Consider the following 21709-nt stretch of genomic DNA (forward strand, 5'->3'; position numbering starts at 1 on the left):
ATGATAAAAGCTGTGCTAAGTGGAGCACTTCTACATCTTTCCTTTGGGATAAGCTTACGATTTCATTCCTACTACTTATAACCTTAGCCCATCTGACTTGTTGACTTTCAGGAAGATAGCCAAAGGGGGGACTTGGGACTCTAAGTGTGGACTCAGGTAGACTACAACTATGTATACTAGGGCTTTCCAAGGAGGCTAAAGAACTAAGTGCCCAGCTTCCCTCAAACCCAAAGACTCTACCTGGTCTTCACTGATACAAACAGTACCTCCTAGCAGACCACTCTATATCCCAGCAGAGATGGAGGGGAGGACAGCTAAGGTATTATGTTTCATCTTTTACCACCTCCAAGCATACTTCATTAATTATTTGGATCACAATGAAATAAAGAGCTGATTTGAGATTCTCATCTACTTAGTCATTTGTTGACTTCTGATAAAACTGAGCTTTGTCTTCTTATCTCTCTTTGCCAAACAAAGAGGCCAAGGCCAGCAAGTGAACCTCATCTTTCACACTACTCACCGGCTTCAATCAGTCACGTATTGTAGTTGATCATTACATTTTCTAGATAACTACTTGCCTTCTCTTCTATGATACAAAAAATGTTTGGTGCGCTAACCAGCATTTAATGGGAAAGAGAAGAAAAGACAAAACTCCACTGATGATATATCTTTGTTATCAGTTTCATCAGTATAAAACTGGCAATAATTTCACAATGTGTTTTGAACATAATCAGCAGGAATAACTTGTCTCTCTAGATGAAAAAACAACCTTTATCCTCAATATACAGACATTATACCGCACTCTCTATGGAACACTGTAACATAAAAATTGCCCAATGAACAGACTTCACCATCTTTTGTCGTTATGATTTCTGAATCCTCAAAATATGAATCTAGTCTTCCTTCAGGAAGCTTTGAACCTACTTAATCCATTATACAATTCGTGTTAAAGGCCTAGCCCTTCCTCATGGATGCTCTATGTTTCTTGGGAACTACCTCTCAAATATAACGCAATCAGCTTCACTTTTCTGGCTAACATATCTGCTCATATCTGTCAGGCCTCTCTTTTTGAAGATACTGGACTTTCTTGGAAACAGGCTGACATCTTCAGCCTAGTTTTTAAAGTCACAATTCCTAATTAGTCACCAAATCTAAGGGAAAATGGAAACATTAAAGACTTTGAAAATCTACTCTAGAAACCTCATCATCAGTTCTGAAAATCTTAGCTTTGGACTGAAGCCCTCATGATGGAAAGACACCTGTACACATGTGGTAGTAGTGATAAAATTTTGCTCTCATTTATAACAGCAGAATTCTGGAAGCAGATTTAGTCCCTACAACTATTTCCTTTGGCTAAGTGCAGATTTATACATATGTAACAGATTATGACCATTCTCCCACCCACTCCAAAGCTTTGGCACCACATGTATTTATAGTATTATGTATACAAACCCTCATGAAGTTCAACAAAGTGAAGTGTAAGGTTCTGCACCTGAGTTGGGGCAATCCCAAGCACAGATGCAGGCTGGGCAGAGAAGAGGTTCAGAGCAGCCCTGAGAAGAAGAACTTGGGGGTGTTGGCGGGTGAGAAACTGAACATGAGCTGGCTTCAGTGTGCACTTGAGGTTGGCCAGAAAGCCAACCATATCCTGGGCTGCATCAAAAGGAGCGTGACCAGCAGGTCGAAGGAGGTGATCCTGCCCCTTTACTCTGCTCTCGTGAGACTCCACTTGGAATATTGTGTGCAGTTCAGGTGTCCTCAACATAAAAAGGACATGGAGCTGTTGGAGCAAGACCAGAGGAGGGCCACGAGGATGATCAAGGGGACTGGAGCACCTCCCATGTGAAGAGAGGCTGAGAAAGTTGGAGCTGTTCAGCCTGGGGAAGAGAAGGCTGCGTGGAGACCTCATAGCAGCCTTCCAGTATCTGAAGGGGGCCTACAAGGATGCTGGGGAGGGACTCTTTGTCAGGGACTGTAGCAACAGGACAAGGGGTAATGGGTTTATATTTAAACAGGGGAATTCAATTTGGATATAAGGAAGAAGTTCTTCACTGCGAGGGTGGTGAGGCACTAGAACAGGTTGCCCAGAGAAGCTGTGGATGCCTCATCCCTGGCAGTGTTCGAGGCTAGGTTGGGTGGCACTTTGAGCAACTTGGTCTAGTGGAAGGTGTTCCTGCCCACGGCAGGGGGGTTGGAACTAGAAGATCCTTAAGGTCCTTTCCAACCCTAACCATTCCATGATTCTATGATACAGTAAGCAATCATCCTGTAAAATAGGAAGGCAACTCCAGAGAATGAATTGTTGTCGATAGGAAAGAACTGGTTAGTTAAAAGGGTGGTTAATGGTCTGAACTGAGTGGTTAACAACATGTCAAGTGGCTTTTGAGAGAATGCTTGTATTTACTCAGTGGTCAATTATTCACTCATAAATTCATTGGTTTCATTTCCTTGTAGTCTATTTCCTCTACTATATATTCATAATCATCTTCTTATAAGTTCTCCTCCTACAGTTACTAATTATTCTCTATGTTCATCACATCCTCTTTTGTGCCATATAGATGGTGAATATTAATTCCCATAGAGAAGAGGGTTTTTTTAATTAAAACAATGTTCTTTAGAAAAAAAATCATGCAATAGCCATCAGTTAAATTCAAATGACATCAATCATACTTCCACTGTTCCAAAAAGTTGATTTAATCAGTATAAAGTCCACACGGTTTCAGTACATTCACACACATTACTCTTTATTTCTCTGGAAGATGCACTGACAAGATCTGTATCTGGGGCAATCAAACAGTATCTACAGTATCTCAGCTACTCTGGAAAAAGATAGGCAAAAAGCTGTGCTCCACAGGATGTGCTTCTGAGTAATCAATAGGAAGACATCTCAGACTTTGCATGGTGTCTTCACTCCTCCACATGAACAGGATAAGGTACAATGAATGGAAGCATTTGAAAATATGTGAAAAATACGTGAAAATACGCCACAAAAAATAGGGGCTTAGATTTTCTGGGGACTCAAATTTATTAAGCTCTACAGGAGACAATCAGGTTTCACAACTTTTCAAGGAGGATACTTTCCCCTCCTCCTCTCCCCTCCCCTCCTCCCCCCCCCCAAAAAAAAAAAAAAAGGTGCATGAACTTTTTAAGGTCTGCAAAGGGAGTTTTTCTGCATTAACACTTCTCTATTCTGTTTAGTCAAAGTAGCTGAGAGCGAAGGACATGGTCATGAGAAACTTGAACCAGATGAAGAAGAGTAGTCTGGTGAGTCTTACAGAATTCAGTATTTTAGATCTTGGCTTGGCTTCAAGGGAACAGGTTAAGAAACTTGCAACTCTGGAACTGGATATCATCAAATATTTATTGCATACACCTATACGTTACACAAGACTGAGCAGCTACACATGGTCATTCATACTGTAGTTGCACACTATTGTATGCTTTTTTTGTTACGTGCATCTTGCCAATTGTGTTTTAGATACCTATTTGGCCCTGAGCAAGAAAGGAATAGAGAAAGGAATAGTAAGTTCTGCAGAAGAGCAGTCTTTCGGTCCAGAAGTTGGATTGTCTCCTACAGCTATCTCAAAGATCTGCTTTTCAGAATTGCAGCCAGACACATACAACTCCTATTAAAGTAATTGATTGCTCTGTGAGCTTAATATTTCAATATCCCAGGATCTATAGATTACAATACAATATGCTATATCATAATATATAGCAAATAGCATTGAATTCATTTGGCATCAGCTAAGCAAAGATCAAACAGAAGATGGATATCAGAGTCCAGAAAGAGGCACAAGGGATGTGTTAGAAGCCGGTAGTCAGCTGTTCAGAGTTTAACCCATCTATATTTCTGTGAGGCCTGCAAGCAGAAAATCCCATCCCATTATCTCCAGAGAAGGAAGGAGGATCGTGAAGACAGAAGAGTGAATTATTAAAGGATAAGCCAAGTATGACTGAGAGCTTATTAAAAAGGGAGGAGGATGGGTAAGTGGAGAAACAGCTTGCTAGTCTGGTTCTATTAAAACTGAAGGCCAGATCCTCTGTGTAAATTAGCATAGCTCCATTGACTCTGGTTGACTGGTTGGCTTATCTGGCTTTATGGCAGTTTACCGGCTGACATTTTAGCCCACTAACTTGAAGCACTGCATGTTTTCCTGTGAGCTTGGTGTTTTTTCTGTCCACATGCTTTTTTTTTTCTGCCAGAACTGACAAAATTTTGCAGCTGAAACATCTGAGGAATGATATCTCATCAAAGATGGATGTTTCCATGGAAATATCTGTTTCAGATGAAGTTTTCTGAGTCTTTCACAGATAAAATATAAATAACTGGTTGGACAAGTTTTCAATAAATCAAAATAGAAACTTTCCTGGAGAAGCTGAAATGTTGTTTGGGTTGCATTTTTCCTCTCATTTCTCTAATAAAGAACATGCAATGCCTGAAGAAATGACCTAAATGAAAATTTGCTGAAAACTTCCAAGAGGAGATAAAACCATGTGTCAGGTTATTCCCTCATAGATGCCCAGATTTATAGCCCTGAGGGCAGAAAGACATGATGAGGAGCTGGTGGCAGTGAATGCAAGGCAGAGAAGGGAGTGATAAGTGCTCCTAGCTTCTCTCTAAATGAGGGCCTATTCTTCTTTCTCCCTCTTTTCCCTGCTCCTCCCTTCCCACTCATTGCAGCTAGTGCCTCAGACTGTAATCTGCTGGAAAAAAAACCCAGAGCAAGCTGCGCCTCCCCTGCACCAGCCGTTGCTGATAGAGAGATCCTCTGACATCAATCTAGAGGGCTATTTCTTCCTCATTTTGAGTACTGATTTACCCATACAAATGGACCAACATTTAATCATATGGGAAATATATTCAAGGGGCAAAACTTCTGTGACTGTTTCCCGAAATACGATCCCAAGGAAGAAGGACTGGTTATGGAAAGTTATGCACTGAAAATGATTTTACAAATGAATATGTTAAATAAAATGCAGAGCTCTGTTCAAACACATAGAGGAGTCTGACCACAATGGAAGTTGGCAACTATATATCTGAGAGCCTCCACTGGGAGTCTCAGCCCAAGAATACTAGAGGGAAAAGGAATACATCCAGGATCCTGGACATAACCTACCATGCCCACATCTGTGAGTACTTCCATGCCCCAAAATAGTGCTGGGGAACCACTCTTTGGAGGTCTTATGTGCGTAATGACAGCCAAGGCTGTGCTTTACAATGCAAAGATAGTATTGAAGAGAAAAGAATCAGTTGAGTATTTCCAGATCTTAACCTTACCACCACTACCCAGAAAGCTCTTTGTAAATGAAATGTTTCAACTTAATCCCTGCTTCTGGAAATGCAGTACCAGCTTCCTTGGCACAGTTCAGTATAGAGAAAAATTTAAGATGACTCCTACGACTGGGGAAGAGAGCTAGAGCTACCAGCTGCTTTGAACATTTGTAGAGGAACACTTGGGGACTGGGTTGCAAATACATCAATATATTCCAGTTTCCAGGAGCCTGAAGTGTGTTTGGCAATATACAGGAGAGAACTGCTGTTGGTGTGAAACCTCAGCTGGGAGGTTGGCTAGAACAGTGCGTAATCCCACACATGGATGAAGATGAAAATGGTCATGCTATTTTATTGCTGTGTGTAAGGTCCCATAAAGAGTACATCACTTGACTTACTTTTCCCATATAAAAAATAAAAGGTATGTTTAAATCTTTGGTTAGCTTTAGGCAGCGCTTAACTACTGATCAGAGTGGATATCCCATCTGATGGAGCTGAGGAAAAGACATGCAGATTTGTCACCACTGACAAAGTGGTTTTGTACAGCAAGTGTTAAAATGCAAAAAGAACTACTTATTTTAGTGGAGGCAAACTCCAGCTTTTCCTGTGAGCTAGTTAGGTGAGGTCAGCCAGATTAAAAAAAAAAATAGTTTGTTAAACCATAAATGCAATTAGAATCAAAGAGACTGCACCAGGGATAGGTGTTATTCAGTGTGTGTGAGGGGTTGCCAAAATCTGGCTCTGAATAGTTTTGATTAACGAACCTGAATCTGAATTGCTAGAGAACTGTTCATTTTGTTAAGCCATTATTCATGGCCTGTGACTGGTCATAAGTAATGTTCTGCATCCTGATGAGAGGATTGAAGCTTACATGGGAATGATGAATGCCTGACAGCAGATAATGAATAGTGTACTTCCCTCACAATTCACAAATGCTCTAGGGTTTCTGAATTGTAAACCACCAGGCCAACTCACTGAACAAGTACATTGAAATAACATTCCCAAAAGCAGCAGGATTTCAGCTCTTTCTCTATGGAGTAGAGTTTTATTTCCCTAATCATCAAAGCAGAACGGGTCAAGCAGGTGTCCTAGAGCTGCTTGTTGCTTTTGTCTGGGACCCAGGCAGTCTGCAAATACAACCCAATCCCTCAGCCACAAATTCCTCCCCTGTGAGGTCAAAACCCAACTCTCTCAAAAAGTACTCACTCCATAACCTGGTCATTTCCACTTATAGCTGGAGATGCATTAAAACTTGCAAATAATAACCCACACTAGTACATAAATAGCAGCCAATGGAAGCCAAGTAATTCATTTATCAATATATCAGCCAACAGACTGTCTTAATTATTTAACTATTCTGGTAAAAGCTAATGCATAAAGAACTTAAATAGTGCATGGATCTTGAACAGGGCCTTCAGCCAATGGGAAATTTCACACAAAACGCCTTGTGGTTCAAAGTCTTCTCTGCATACGAATGGAACAGAGTACGCCTCTGCTACATGGACCTGCAGGAGGACTTGCCAGGGCCAAAGCATTGCAAATGATGCTTGGACCAACACATTACAATACTGTTTTCCAGTTTTATCATACTCTCTAAACACCAGTGTCATTGTTTAAACCCACCTGGTAACTCAGCACCACACAGCCACTCGTTCACACCACCCTTTATTCCCCCCACCCAGGGCTGGATGGCAAGGAGAATCAAAAGAATGTAAAACCTATGGATTGAGATAAGAACAGTTTAATAACTAAAGTACAATATACTACTACTAAGGGAAATAACAAGCAGAGAGAACATAAAACCAAAGGGGAAAGAGAAACAAAAAACCCCTAAATAATAAACACAAGTGATGCAAAATACAATTGTTCACCAGCTGCTGACTGATGCCCAGCCCAACCCGAGCAGCGACCAGTCTCCTCCAGGTAACTCCCCCCAGTTTATATACTGGACATGATGTGTTGTGGTATAGAATACCCCTTTGGCTAGTTTGGGTCAGGTGTCCTGTCTCTGCTTCCTCCTGGCTTCTTGTGCTACTCCTCACTGGCAGGGCATGAGAGACTGAAACGTCCTTGATCAGGGAAAGTGCTACTTAGCAATAACTAAAATATCAGTGTGTTATCAGCATTATTTTCAGACTAAAGCCAAAACACAGCACTGCACCAGCTGCTAGGAAGAAAATTAACTGTATCCCATCCGAAATCAGGACAACCAGGATGACTTTTGCCCAGTCATATAGATCTCCCCAGCTGAAGCTAATGCAAACATGTGAGGAAAATGTTTCATTCATTTATTTTATTAAGGGAAAGAGAAATGTAGAACTGCTGTCAAGAGAAGCTTGGAGAAAAACACCTGAGAACATTAAGATACACGTGTTGCAGCTGAACATTTGATAGTCAATCACATGCAGAACACTTTATCCATGACAGACAAGAAAAAAATTGTTTGGCTTGAAATATTTGTACTTCACAGGCTGATCTTTCAACCAAGCTGAAGAATCAATTAATTGAATTAACATGGCATATCAGTCTCCAGAGCACTTAACATTTTGCAACTATGTGAAGTCTGTTGCTGTGGCAGGCCTGCCTACACATTTTCAGCTAATAGAGCTACAATCTATGTGCTTCCATTTACAGCTATGTCCTTGCTAGCTGTAAATGACAGCAATGGCACTCATTAAGTTGGTGGCTTGGGACAGACTTCAAGCAGGGAATGGCTCACAGGAGAATCACGGTTCAGCAGTAGCCTGCTGGGATGGCAGCTCCAGAAGTAAACAAGCAGAGGCTTCCCACTGACCCAGCATCAGTGACAGCTTTACATTTTTTTAACAAACGATTGCAGTTTTATGAGGCAATAGTACACACTCTGCAAGTCCTTTGTGTCTGCTCATGGGGCTGAGTTCCTGCATCCCACTGGGCCAGTCGGTGCTTCTGTTTACAGCGGCTGGCTGAGACGACCCAGAAATACTGATTTTGCCTGTTTTACAGGCGTAGTACACAGCTTATCACACTACATTTCTTCCTGTGTCTTTACTGGGTTGATTATCAAGATCTTAAAGGACAGCTTTAATCTCAGACTGGACAAGTAGCAGACTGGGTAGTTCCAATTCTGCCACTGTAACTGCCTATGTAATCTCAGTTGAATTATTCTTATCCTAGATTGGTTTGGGTTGGAAGGGACCTTAAAGCTTGTCTAGCTCCAAACCCCCTGCTATGGGCAGGGACACTTTCCACTAGACCAGGCTATTCAAAGCCTCACCCAATCTGGCATTTTCCTACTCTTTCAATCCTTTGGTTTTCCACATGAAATTATATTTCCTTTTACACTTCAACTGTAAATCTTTAGGCTGTGGGTCACTTCCTACTGATTTTTGCACAGAATCCAGCACAATGACAGCAATTTTGGAAAAAATATTACGTTTGTATCATCACCAAATTTTTCTATTAACTTTGATTTCATCCTGCTTGTACTATATAAGTGCATCTTCCAGATGCTTAGACCATTCTGTTACTTGTAGATATTTATCAAACAACCTGTTACATGGCCCTTTTACTGGAATACAGAATCTACAGTGAAAAGTATAGGATATTACCCCTAACAATTTGTGGATGGCCAGTGTCTCCTGCTTTGAGAGTTGCTAGGAACCAGTCAAGCAGCAGCACCTCCATTAGCTTTGCATATTCAGGAAAGCAAACTTATATGGAGCTCTTGGTGTCCACTGTACTCCTTTTCATTACACAGATGAAGACAGACACAGGCAGCAGAAGGAACAATTGAAGAAAAATACTATTCCCAAGCACAGTCACAGAATTCATTTAAATTATTTCCTCCTTTACCCAACAAATGCCACCAAGTTTCTTTGCAGCTCTCCAGCAACCAGGTGCTAAAGATCACCCCACATCTGGAATGCCCTGCTAGGAAGTTCTCCAAGGGAAAGCCACTAGGATTGCAAGGCTAAGAGGTTTTAGGAACTTTGCATTAAGGATTTCTTATTCCCTGCCCTTTCTGTGGTTCATTTTCCTTCCCTCTGCCTTACCACTTCCTCCATCTACCCTTCCCCCTCATAGTTTGCGTATGGAATTCATACATGCCTAAGTCTCCCTTTCATTACATCTGCAGATACACTCTCCTCACTTTTCCTCACTCACGCCTACCCACTTTGACTCTGATTTCTCGACTTCCAGCCACATGGACCATGCCACCACATAAGAAATGCTCTTTCACATTCTTGATGCTCTCATATTCCACTAACAGCCATGTGAAGAAAATTTCAGTCAAAGAAGTGGTCAGAGTGGCAAGTAGGCATAGCTCCAAAGACTTCAAAGAGAGTCTGTGGTTTTCATGCTAGCATTTTTTGTGGTAGTCATTCACTGCTAGTTAGGTCTAGTATCAGCCTCAACCAATCAAGGCACTTCACTTTCCAAAGCCAGCTCATAATTAAAAAGAAAGACCAGTAGACTCTCAATGATGATGCAATGATGTGTTTTCAGGTGCACTTCTAGGCATGAAGCCAAAAGCTAAGTTACCATTTATGCAATTTGAAATGAATGGCATAAAATTAGTCACTGACTAGAATTTCTTATTGCAATTCTTAATCATTCTGACTTTATTTTCCCAACAGTCAGCAGGGTTTTTTCTGAGATGTCTTTTTAAAAAAAAAAAATTAAATGGCTACTTAGCATGACTATCAGTTGACTCAGATGTCAGGACATTGCACTTACAAGTGCAATTTCGTGTTCCTTACTCCTCCTTTTCTGTTTCTCAATTAGGCTAAATTCTACTGCCTTTATTCATGCTATTGCTTTATTTCATAGCTCATCCTAATGATTTCGGTAGTGACTCCTTACCACTTCAGTGTGCCAAGATGACCTGAAGTCCTTGCTGAGGGCTGTTTCAGGCCTTTTTCATGCCTTTCTTATCCCATTTGATCATCCACAAAGCCAGGACTTTCTCACAGCTCATCAGCTGGTTCCCCCAGAATTGGTAAACAAATACCTTCTCATGGTTACTGTGCTTAATTGGAAAGCATAACTGCATCACTAACATGGCATGCATCTACTGTCACTCTTCCCAATTTCGCAATCTCATCTCGTATCTGTCAGTAAGAAAGGTGTCTTGTCTCAAAAAGACAAGTTTCGTATGTCACAACAGTTGTGTTGGTCAAAGCCTCACTGAATCGGGTATTATGCTGTGGTATTTCCCACATGTGGGGGATAAACCACACACTTTTGAGTACCAGAAACTGAAATGATACTTCAGAACAGTTAGAAGCATTAAAATGCATGAACCTATAAGAGTTATTGAAACATTGTGTACCTATCCTATTACCCTCCCTCCAGTGGAAGTCCAACCAATTCAGCAGATCACTTTTATAGCTGTGAAGATACCCACCTAGGCAGGTGCATGAGGCAGAGCTTAGTTATGGAACCTCTTCTTGGAAATCTGTTGGGACATTTGCAGTATAAATCATGGGACAAAATCAGTTGTTTACCAATTGTGTTTCAGAATGCCAAGAGTGCAAAGTCAAATCCCTAAAAGACAGTGAATTCCAGAGTTAAGATGATCATGACCTAGCCTGGAAAGGACAAGCTGCTACACTTGATGCTATGTAGCCTTAAGGGAATGTGCAGTAACTGGTTACCCCAGTGCCTTATAAAATCTACTCCCAGGCTTTCCACAGTTGCTATTAATAGGAGTTATAAACAGCCATGGAACCATAACACAAGATTAGCTGTTAATATATCTATTTCACAGATAAACTCTCTGACGACCAGTAAAACTGAAGTGGAAACCAAGCCTCTACAGACATATTGGCAGGAATGCTACAGCAGGATACTGGAGAACAGAGTGCTCACAATGGGCAACTTGATAAGGGCAAGGCCAAGTTTTATCTTATTCTACTGCTATGCTCAAGTGAAACAGAAGTACAATCAAAAGTGAAGTCCTGCTACTGTTGTCATGTCTCCACTGTGATCCCTTGATGACACAGAATTCCCATCTCTCATTTCTGACCAACAGCAAGAAGTTCCAGCATTGGAAATGGTCTAAGGTTGCAGATAGCCTTGGAGTTGCTGTTGTCTTCTAAATGGTTATTTCTGGCTCTGTGGCATTGCTTCCCTAGCTTGAAAGAATCAGAGTAAGGCATAACCTGGTGTAGGCAAAATTATTTAGCCTAAAGAATTTAAACAGTTGCCCTCAGTCACCTGGTTTTGACCAAGTGGGAGCTTTCTTGAAAATGCCTCTGCTAGCACAATTCCGGTGGCAGTTCACTGCCAGCTCCGAGATCTTGATGAGGCTTAGGGCAGTAGCAAGCACACCCAGTGGGTGGGAGACTTGGACAGTCTTTGAGAAGGCTGCAACATAATTTGGTTGCTTGCAGGCTCTCTTGCAAAGGTTATCAGTTATGCAGTTATGGAGGATTTGTAGGTCACAAGGTGATGAGCTCTACAGAGCCTTCCACCTGTTGGTCACCAGCTGAATTCAACTCAGCACCAAAATTACAGCTAGGTATTTTAATTATATGTTCACTTCAAACTGCGTTGAGCACTTTTCAGGCATTGTTTCTCATGGGGGTGTCTAGCATCCAGCACAATTCAAGCTCATCTTAGTTGGGTTCCTTAATTAAAGTTTCAAGATTAGGCATCTATAGGACTGTTAATATGAGAAAAAAAAAATTCACAAATGTCTTTGGCATTTATTTAACCCAAGCTAAGGACTCACATTTTCTGCCATCATAAGCACAGTGAAAAGTCAAGGAGAATTAAAAAACAACCAACCAGCAACAAACAACAAACCCAAGAACACAAAATTTTCAGTTACTTTTTCCAAAAAAATCCTTTTATTGGGGATCAAGAAGGGAGACAATTTATGTTACAGTTTTTGAATGAGGGTTTCATGAATCTTTCTGGGCTTGACAGTAATACCAATTGCTCCCAAACAACTCAGCCTGAAACAGACAACTCATAATGTTCAAGTTAGGTATAGTTACAGTTGACCGACAAAGGGACTTAGAATGGAAATTTTTATGCAACTGTTACTTTATGAATTGCTGCCAGATCTGAAGATAATACTAAAAGCAGCCATTTTCTTCTGATTGATTTGGTACTCTTTTATCCTTCTGTGAAATGACAACAGTAACCTCTAAATAAGTTCTCATTTCTTTTTGTCTGTGCAAAAAGTAATAAATACACTGTATTCATAGGCATAACATCTTTCACAGCACTTGGTGAAACAGAAAGTGATCAAATAAGTACAAATAAATCTAATAAATACTGATGTCCACATATACTGCAACTGCTATGTTTTACTTCGGTCAAAGCAGAGTCCCAGCACACTTAATGCTCTGCAGTTTTCTCAGCAAAATCTCTTATGCCATATCAAATAGGTCACTGCGTTGGAATCACTGCTATATTTTAAGTAGATTGTGTTAACTTTATGAGTGCATCGTAAATTGGGGACTCCATAACTTCGTATTGACACTGTTTTACTGTTGCAATTTACCATTGTAATGGCACCATTTAGGAAACAATGAATGAACTGCAATGAGATAATTAACAAATAATCTCCATTACTTCTAAGTATACAAAGCAATAAACAGCTGCCAAACCTGATTAACAGCTGCAGCAAAGACATTTAATCAATCTAATAAACCATTTATTGCAAGAATAAGTGGCTTATACTAACACTGAGACATCTTATTGATACAAACCACAGTATTTTTCTTTAGGATGCAATATCATGAGACCTTGATTGTTTTTCCATTAAAGTCAAGGATAAAACTCACATCGTGAGCCCAGGGTCAACCCTTCACTGAGCTGATACCAATGAAAATAAATGTTTCTTTTAAATGTAGAACAGTTCTTCTAAAAAACATTTTTTTCCCCCCATTACAAAACATCCTATGGCATTGAAAGGGGGACATGTAGGGCAAGGCCAAATGTCACTAGTCATGATGAAAATCTGGGTCTCCTACTAGCTTGTACTGCAATTTCCTGCAAATTATTGTTTTGTCTGTGCCTCCACCTCCTATCTGTAACATGGAAATGAAACCATTCACTTGTTCCATGGGATTATTTAGGATTTAGTTTATGTAGTATATAAAGAAACAGAGACAGAAGATACTATACACACTTCAGAGCGCCTCTAAAGTAAAAGCAGAAATGAAACAACATGGATTGCTCTCAATTCTGTTACAACTATCTCATAACTAGCGCAGGAACGTGAGTGAGGAGGGTGGGAGAGTCTGGACTGCACTCTCAGGAAGGACTTGTTCCCATCTTACGGCAGTGCTTCCAGTACAAGTACAGCCAAGGTTCCTAAACTTCCCCTCTCCTCCCCACTGCCCTGCAGAAGCATGGGCTTTCTATGTCTCCTAGTGTGCTATCAGTCTCCTGCTTTTCTTTTCTCCACTTTACACTGGAGGGGTGGGGAAGCCTGCATGACAGTAGTAAAGGGAGAAGCACAGGGAGAGAGATCGTCTCCTGGCATGTCCTCTCACCTCACTTCCACTTTATGTATTGCGATAAATAGCAATTCCCCCTCTAAACTAAAGCACTAAATTCATTAGCAAGATGAATAAACAGCTAGCTGTTGGACTGAAGTTTTACAACGCAAGTTGCAAAAACATTATTGCTAATATTTAAAACATACATAACACATTGGCTCAAGGTGAACACTGTATTTGTCAAGCTTTACAAAATGTGCTTTTCATGAGACATTTATATCTCCTCATCCCTGCGTAGAAAAGTCACCAGAGCACATGTTTTCCTACCATATTATAATTAATTGCCTTTTCCCTGCAAAGAAGTGGAAAATGCTTTTGGTGCTGGATGACTCCTGAACTTGCACTGAAGCAACCCTTTTGTCTTAATGCTAGTAGGAAGCTACTTCGGCTTTATCCAAATATAAATATTGATATAGAAACTCATACCAAATAATAACAGAGGTATGATTTTATTGTTTCAGCAAGAGCTTCCATGCAAATTAACCCTCAGATAATTAAAAATGCCTGAAGTGCCCAGGCAGGTAAAAGATCAAACACTTGCTGGATTACAACATAACTAGCAGTGTGATAAAGCATCATAATAGCTTAGAAGAAGAAGCTCACAACCTTTACAGGTAGCAGGACTAATTCCATCAGCCAACATGTACTAACTCCTATTCATCAGTGCCCGATCTAACCTGTAAGGGACTGTTTGCAACTGCAAGACTCCTGTCTTGAGAAGCAAAAACTAAACAGCAGGTTGAAACTTGCACAATTAGATGCAATGCAAGCAGTAGCATTGCACTCATTCCCCGTGCAAGTGTTTGTCATAAGAGCAGGACAGGCAAACCTAAAATACAAGTCCCAGAAACCTGCAATACTGGTATCTCTGCATATGCTGCTGCTTAAGGAGTGTTAGTTTTGGGAAAGAAAACACAGATAGATTTAGAAAGGCTTTTTCTACATGGAACAAATGCAGAGATTTGGAGACTCACAGCAAAATGTTTAAATGTGTTGACCATAGGAATACACTGGGAGTGAAAAAAGGCCCCAGAGCTTTAAGTAACTTTCCCCAGAAACTAGATGTGGCACTACTGCAGGTGAGAAATTCCTCGAGGCTGGGCCCATAGTCTCATTCTATGATGGAACAAGAAGCACAGCTGCTTGCTGCCACTGGAATTAAACACAGTAGTCATTTCCACAACCTAGGCTGGCAGTTGAAACGCCATGGCATTGCTGTTATGTAAAACTGATCAGAACCACATACCTATATATGTATTTCAGAAGCACACAGGCACTGGCTTTCTCTTTCAGAAAAAAAAAAAGAGACATAGTTGTAACCAACTGAATTACTGCAATTCATGTCACACACCAGCTACGGGAGGATTTTCCCATTAGTTAATGCAATTTAAAATAACTGCCCTTTCGTAGCAAGGATGCAATAGAAACCTCCACATACATCAGATTTTCATTTCCCCAGGAGAGCAAGGAGGCTGTAATTCCTTATTCACATCAAATACATCATCACGCTTTCTTAAAGATTTCCTCTTGATTTTACACGCTGACAGCCCCACAGAAGAGCTGTTGTTCTGGGTTTGCTCCCCCACCTACCTTCCCCACCATTGTACCCAACACCCAAGCTAGAGAGCAGCTACTTGAGGAGGGTGGGAGGAGCGGGGCATGCACACTGCAGCCTGTTTCCTCAGGCACCAGCAAACAGCAGCATCGGGAATTCCTGGAGAGTCAGACATGCTTTTTAAGATGCTCTAGGAAAAAAAAGGAAACACAGCAGTGTATTTGCTCCGATAGAGGCTGCCAAGACTGCCCTCGGTACTGTCTAGTTACACGCTTGCCACTGAAAAATACTTCATAGCCACCTGTAAAAACACCGCGCTCCCCAGCAGCCCCATCTCCTCCGCAGTTTATACCCGCTCCGGAGACAAACCGGCTACACCCGACCCGGCACTGCTACGGGACAGCCCCCAACATGAACCATACCACCCCACCCCCTTCCCGCCTCCCGAGGCCCCACAGCCCCCAGGGCCCCTCAAGTGACCGCTGGCCACGCCCCCCGCCCGTGGCCACGCCCCCTCCTCGCCCTCTGTACGCAATAACAATACTCCCCCGTAGCCCCGCCCCCCGCCGTGACCCCGCCTCCTTGTTTACCGCGGCGCGGGTCCCGGGCGCTGCCCGCTCCCCGCCTCCATGTTGGAGCGTCCCGCGGCGCGGGGGCGGGGCGGGGCGGGGCGCGGGCCGCGCCGGGCGGGCTGACAGGCTCCGAGCGCGGCGGCGGCGAGGACGGCGGTGGCGGGTTGTGGCGCAGCGCGGGGAGCGCGGCCCGGCTCGGCCCCTTTCCCCTCCCTTCCTCCCCTCGCACCGCGCTTCCCTCCTCGCCGGCGCACGGCGGCGGCCCGTGACCCGGGAAAGGGAGGGGGGAGGAGGAAGAGGAGGAGGAGAAGGAGAAGGAGGAGGGGGGGTAGCCCGGCGTCGCTCCGCCGAGCCCGCAGCGCTGCCCGCGGGAAGGGGGTGGGGGGGAGGTGGGAGGGGGGCCGGGGGACGTGGGGATGAGATAAGCGCGGAGGAGGGCGGTGGCAGAGGGGGGTATGTAGGGATCGGGGGCTGTGTCAGGGGACGCGCTCGGGGGAGGCCCCGCGGGGCGACTCAGGTGGATGCGGGGGGCGGCCTGAGGTGGGGGCTCGCCGCGGGGGGAGGCGCGGCACGGCGGGCCGGGGGCACTTCCCCGCCTCGGGAGGCGGCGGCGGCGGGGGCTTGGAGGGATCGCTGCCAGGAAGGGAGAATTGGATTAATCGCTGTTTCCTTCTTAAGGGGGGGTTGATTTGCCGCCCCCCTCCTCTGTGAAGAATTGGCGCCTGGAGGAGCGGCGGGGGCTGCGCTACCGGAGGGGCCCCTGTGCGCGGTGCTCCCCCCCCTTCAACCCTCCCCCTTCCCGCTTGGCTTCGCTCCTGGAGGAGTTGGTTTTTTGTTTTTCGTTTTTAAATACAAATCTGCGTGTTGATTTTTAAACAAACAAACAACCCCCCCCCCCTCCACACACGATCCTGCCTCTGGGAGGGAAATAGCCAGGTGGAATCTCACTCTGTTTCCATGGACAACCCGTCCATTATCACCCAGGTGACTAACCCCAAAGAGGAGGAGATCCTGTCCTGCACTCAGGATAAAGGTGAGCCGCTTTCTCTCTTTCTCCATGTGTTTGCAGGGTTTTGGTTTACTTGTGCTCTTTTTGTTTGTTTTTTTTTCTTTCCCTTTTCTTTCTTTTTCTTTTTTTTTTTTCTCTGGAAATCGCAGCTTAAAAATCCACGTAGTAACAACGTGCATTCTTCAGTAACCATATAATCCTTTCTAGGCTGCAGGAAATAGAGGAGGGCTTGTTAGGTTTGGTGGGTTTTTTTTTCTTGTGGGATGAAGGTATTTGCATGGAGGTCTCTGAAGCTGTTTGCTTCGATACAGCTGGGAACTTGTTACAGTGTTTAAATATGGAGTTTAATCAGCAGTTGTTATTTAAATAAAATACTCCTGCTCCTTGAGGGTCAGCAAGGTAACTTTGTAAGGTGGTTGCTTTGCAACTAGTGCCCTGCTTGAGGGAAAGGATACCTATGCTGGATGTGTTGGAAGGTCTTGAAATCTCAGCTGTAAAGATTTTAATTGCTCCTTGCTTCCTATTCTCTCCCTGCCTCCTCCCCTCCCCTCTCCCCCACCCCCCCTCCCCGAATTTCTTGCAAAAAAGGGTGTTTCCTGATTCCTGTCTCTACTTTCCCGTGTATCTCCCTGCCTCACATTGAAGAATCTGTGTAGCTTTCAGGTCTGTTGTAGGAGGATACTTGTGAAAGGATCTTGGAAAGAAACATAGGCTTCTAAAAGCTGACTGTATTTACTCTATAGATAAGTAGTCATTGCTTGCATAGGGCATCACGCTTGGATTGTGTTTTACTCCAAAATAAGATGAATCCAGTCTGGCCAAAGGAGCTGCTTCTCCTCAGAGTCTAGAACTTGATTTCCCTTAACCTTGTTTCCTCTCGGAAGCTTGGGGGGTCCTTGGGCTGTGAGTGGTTGTGTCCTTGGAGCAGGCAATGAGGACGGTACAGGTAAGCAGCAGGGTTCAAGTTCTGGGGAGTTGTGGGAGATATTTTGGAAGTTATTTGGATGTCAAGTTTATGCTTTGTAACAGGTACTGCTGGTGAAGCAAGGAGAAAGGATGGAAATAAGAAGTAGTGTGGCACTGTAGGTCCCTAGTAGGTGTGGTAATAGACCTCCCAGTGGTCTTCTGAAAATGGTAGATTGATATATCTCCCCACAAAACTGATATTTTCAGAATCCAGAAAGCTTCTGGTTTTGTATGGCTTGTCTTATAAACAGTGAGGGGGGCCTCTAACATTGGAGAAGTTGCTCCCTGTGACTTTCGAATGAAAGGTTGTACGGGACGTTTCCATCCTCTCATCTCACCAGTATTGACTGCAGCAGTAGTATGGAGGTAGATTTAAAAAATAAAAAAAAAACATCAGGTTGGGGTGTGTTTGAATTAAAAAAAATATTTTTTTTCAGTATAGGAGTGCTCTCATAACTCTTTAATTCATATCCCTTGTGAAGTGATAGTTCCATGGCGAGGCCTTGTTTGCCTCAAGATTTCTGATGTTTTCCCCTGTTTTAGGAGTATTGAGCATGGGGTGTCTACAGTAAATAAGGTGCTGTTGCTTTGCCTGCAGTGTCTCCTACAACCCAGTTTGGAGTAGACATAGGTGGCACTGTTCTCAGATATTGTTGTGGTCTTAATGGGCTATGTAGAATGGAAGAGCTTCATTAATATTGTTAGCAAGCTGGTTGAAATTTTAGTGTAAAAAGGCCAGTTGAGACAAGTAGAGGAAAATCTCACAGCTCAAAATAAGAGTAAGCATCCACATCAAACAAGTGTCTTCAGAGTCCTCAGCGTGGTGAGCTACGCTGCATAGCGAAAATATGCATATAACTTGCATAACTATGCAGTAACTTGCATAATATGCATTGTATTCTTGCTGTTCGTTTGTCTTTGGGAGAGAATCATGATGATCTTAATTGTGTAGCAGGGGGCTGCCTGTTTGCAAGGGTGGGCTGAGTTGAAGGAGGGTAACTGGAGTTTGAGATGAGAAAACTTCAGGACAATTGTAATACAGGAGGTGGATTAATTTTTTTTATTTTTTTTTTTCTGTTTTTTTAAATGTGGTTAAAGTACATGCTTTGGATTGACTGTGTGCTCTGTGGTGAAACTCAGATCATGTCAGAGCAACTTTTGCAGAGAGGACTGCAGGTCTGTCCTGGGCCCTGGAAGGAGAGTGCTGCTTGCTCCTGCCTCTTCTACTACAGGTTTTCCCACTGCTCGAGGTACAGAGCTTGTGAAAACCCGTTGCGCTACCTGTCTTCCTTACGTGGTTGCATGTCGTGTCACCCAATTTTCTGTTAGATTTCTTAACAATTTCAGCAAAGCCTTGAGGTCTGGTGAGCTCTGAGAGAGCCCAAAGCTGAGATGAGGAATACAGATAGGTTCCTAGTGGGAGAGTGATGTTTCAAGCGAGTCTTCACTGCTCATTCAGGTTGAACTGAATGTGTTGGTACAAATGGCTAACCAGTATGTTAAGGTATAATGAACTAACTCTTTATTTAATGAGTACAAGGATCACTTGAGCCTATCTTCAGAAATTTTGTAATACAGTGAATTGCAACAGCACTGTACTGTGTAAGCAGACTGTCCAGTTTAATGAAAACCTCCTTTTTCCTCCGAGTTTAACGTTTGGCTGCCAAAATGTGTACCAGGGCACTGAGTGGCGTGTTGTAGCTTCAGGAGTCAGGGTTTTCTTAGGGGTTTTAGGACCTTCTTCTGTTGGTGTTTCTCATGGAAAAAAGTATTTTTTTTCTTCTTAGCATGGAGAGAAGCAGTTTTACAGTAGCTAAACAGCTGCTAAATAATACATGTGTATACCTTCAAGTGTTTGATTTTTATTCCCCCCCCCCAAGATTTGAAGCTTTTAATCAGCTGTGAGTCCAGCATTTAGCTTACTTTTTCTTTTTTTTTTCAAAATGTATTTACTCTTAAAAGGAGCTCACTGTGCAGTATGTGCTTATGCCTAGTTTCTCTTCTGCAAGGGAGGACTAATGGCAAAAAGCAGAGAAGTTCTCTGGTCGTGGAGTGGTTGTAGGTTTGGGTTTGTTGTTGGTTTTTTTTTTTTTTGTAAAGCAGATAAAAATGCCAAAATATTTTCTTGCTAATCCAAATGTATTAAAGTTAGCTTTGAGATAAGTGTAGCTGTGACAGCTTGTTGAAGAGGAGCTTGTTGATACTAAGATGGAATTGTTAACTTTTTTTAAACAAATGCTAAAAAATCTCAAAGGTGGAAAAAAACCAGACTTGGTATATGAACCATTCCCTAATAAGTTGCCACATGGTGGTGCACTGTATTTAGTTGTCAAAATGAAAGCTGAACGTGGAAAGTTGCCTCAGTCATATTTTAACTTTTGTTCAGTAACGTTTGTTCTGAAATGCCTGTGGTGTTCGTGCTCCTGGAGGATTTGGTCTCTCTCTGTGTCATTAAATTAGTTCCGGCAAATAGAAACTGACATTCTCCCAATTGGAAGGGGTACATGGGTGATTTCAGATATTTTGAGCACTAAATGGAGAATTTAAGTCCATGTTGTTTCTATAAGTAAGAAAAATAGTAATTCTTTGCAGAAATATTTTATGTTGTGGTCATTTGGCACTTCTGGAAATTGGAAGCGTTAACAAGACTTGTAACTTAAAATGGAGACTTAAGTTTGTCAAAAGGGGTTTGTTATATCTGCGATAAACATGAGCAACTAAGAAGAAACATAAAAACTACAAATTAAAACTGAGGATCTGAATCTCTGTATAGCAGATTCTACAGATAAAATCAACTGTTTATAAGGAACATATTACTACTTACTAGTTAATTGAACAGTGACCTCTAATGTAAAATTCATGCAGTTAAACCTATAGAAAACTGTGCAATGACGGCAAGTCCTTGCACTGAGTGTAATGCAGAGGGTGTGACTGTGAATGGGCAATAGGCATTCAGTCCAAAAAAGTGAGTTTCCCTTTTTTTACCTACATGATTTAATTTGATCCTAATCAAATAATGCAAATTCCTGTCTGTTTCCATGAGCCAAGTTAAGTAGTAGCGTAATAATAGTCCAGCCTTCTTCACGTACTACCTTCAGGCTGTGGTGTTGTGTTTTTTATCTTCAGATACATCTCTTCTGGCTTCCATAACATTTGTCTGTCAGCTGAGCATCAATTTTCAATTATTTAGAGTAACTGAATGCTTTAGTGTCCCTGCAGAAGTGTATTTTCTTCTGCAATAAATTATTTGAAGAAGGTTCACAGTGAAACATAAACCATTATAATTTTTTTTTATGAGCAGTGTAATTCCCTGAGGATGCTTGCACAAACAGCAAACCTTTTTGCCCTCCTTTCTTTCAAATAACTTCAGGGAAACAACAGCATAGAGACCACTATTCATTACAATTTAAAATAACAAGATCTGAAGTTCTCAAGTTAAAAGCCCAAATAAGTGTCTTTAATTGTGTCATAAATAAAAGGCATCTTGAAAATGCATGGAAAAGTTTTTAATATTTTTTTTTGCCATTACATCAGCAGGAGTCAGAGTACTCGGACACTGTAACATACTTAAATGTTCCTGAGACATTGTTTCAACAAATTTTTATAATATTTATGTCAGAATTTTAACTTTCAAGTAGCATTAAAAACACTCCAGCACTACTTTGGAATGAGAATTGCTTGCAGAGGGTAAAATTTTAAATCATTAACTAATGACATAGTTGTTACATGAAACCAGAGTAACCATACAGTAGGTTTTATGTTCCAGTGAGACTGTAGTAACCTGTAGTAACCCAAGATTTGATTCAGGGTAGCAGTTAACAAGCTGAAGTA

At 42.2% G+C, this 21709-nt stretch overlaps 1 protein-coding gene across 4 annotated transcripts in view; it reads left to right on the plus strand.

Annotated features, from left to right (window-relative positions):
• The first annotated feature begins 16380 nt into the window (after positions 1 to 16380).
• CTDSPL (CTD small phosphatase like) overlaps positions 16381 to 21709 on the plus strand; it is an 82696-nt gene continuing 77367 nt past the window's right edge. Inside the window, exons 1-2 of one of the 4 annotated variants that reach the window (XM_061474309.1) lie at positions 16381 to 16586; positions 16617 to 16936. In XM_061474309.1, coding sequence (XP_061330293.1) covers positions 16861 to 16936 — 76 coding nt within the window. In that variant the 5' untranslated portion in view covers positions 16381 to 16586; positions 16617 to 16860. Of the gene's footprint in view, positions 16937 to 21709 lie in introns of all 4 variants that reach the window. The other 3 variants (XM_061474308.1, XM_061474310.1, XM_061474311.1) reach the window with 3 other exon arrangements.

The sequence above is a fragment of the Pezoporus flaviventris genome, unplaced genomic scaffold (genome assembly GCF_033815535.1).
Source record: "Pezoporus flaviventris isolate CSIRO_AGI_PZ_B2104156 unplaced genomic scaffold, CSIRO_AGI_Pfla_v1 ptg000079l, whole genome shotgun sequence".
NCBI classification, from domain to species: domain Eukaryota; kingdom Metazoa; phylum Chordata; class Aves; order Psittaciformes; family Psittacidae; genus Pezoporus; species Pezoporus flaviventris.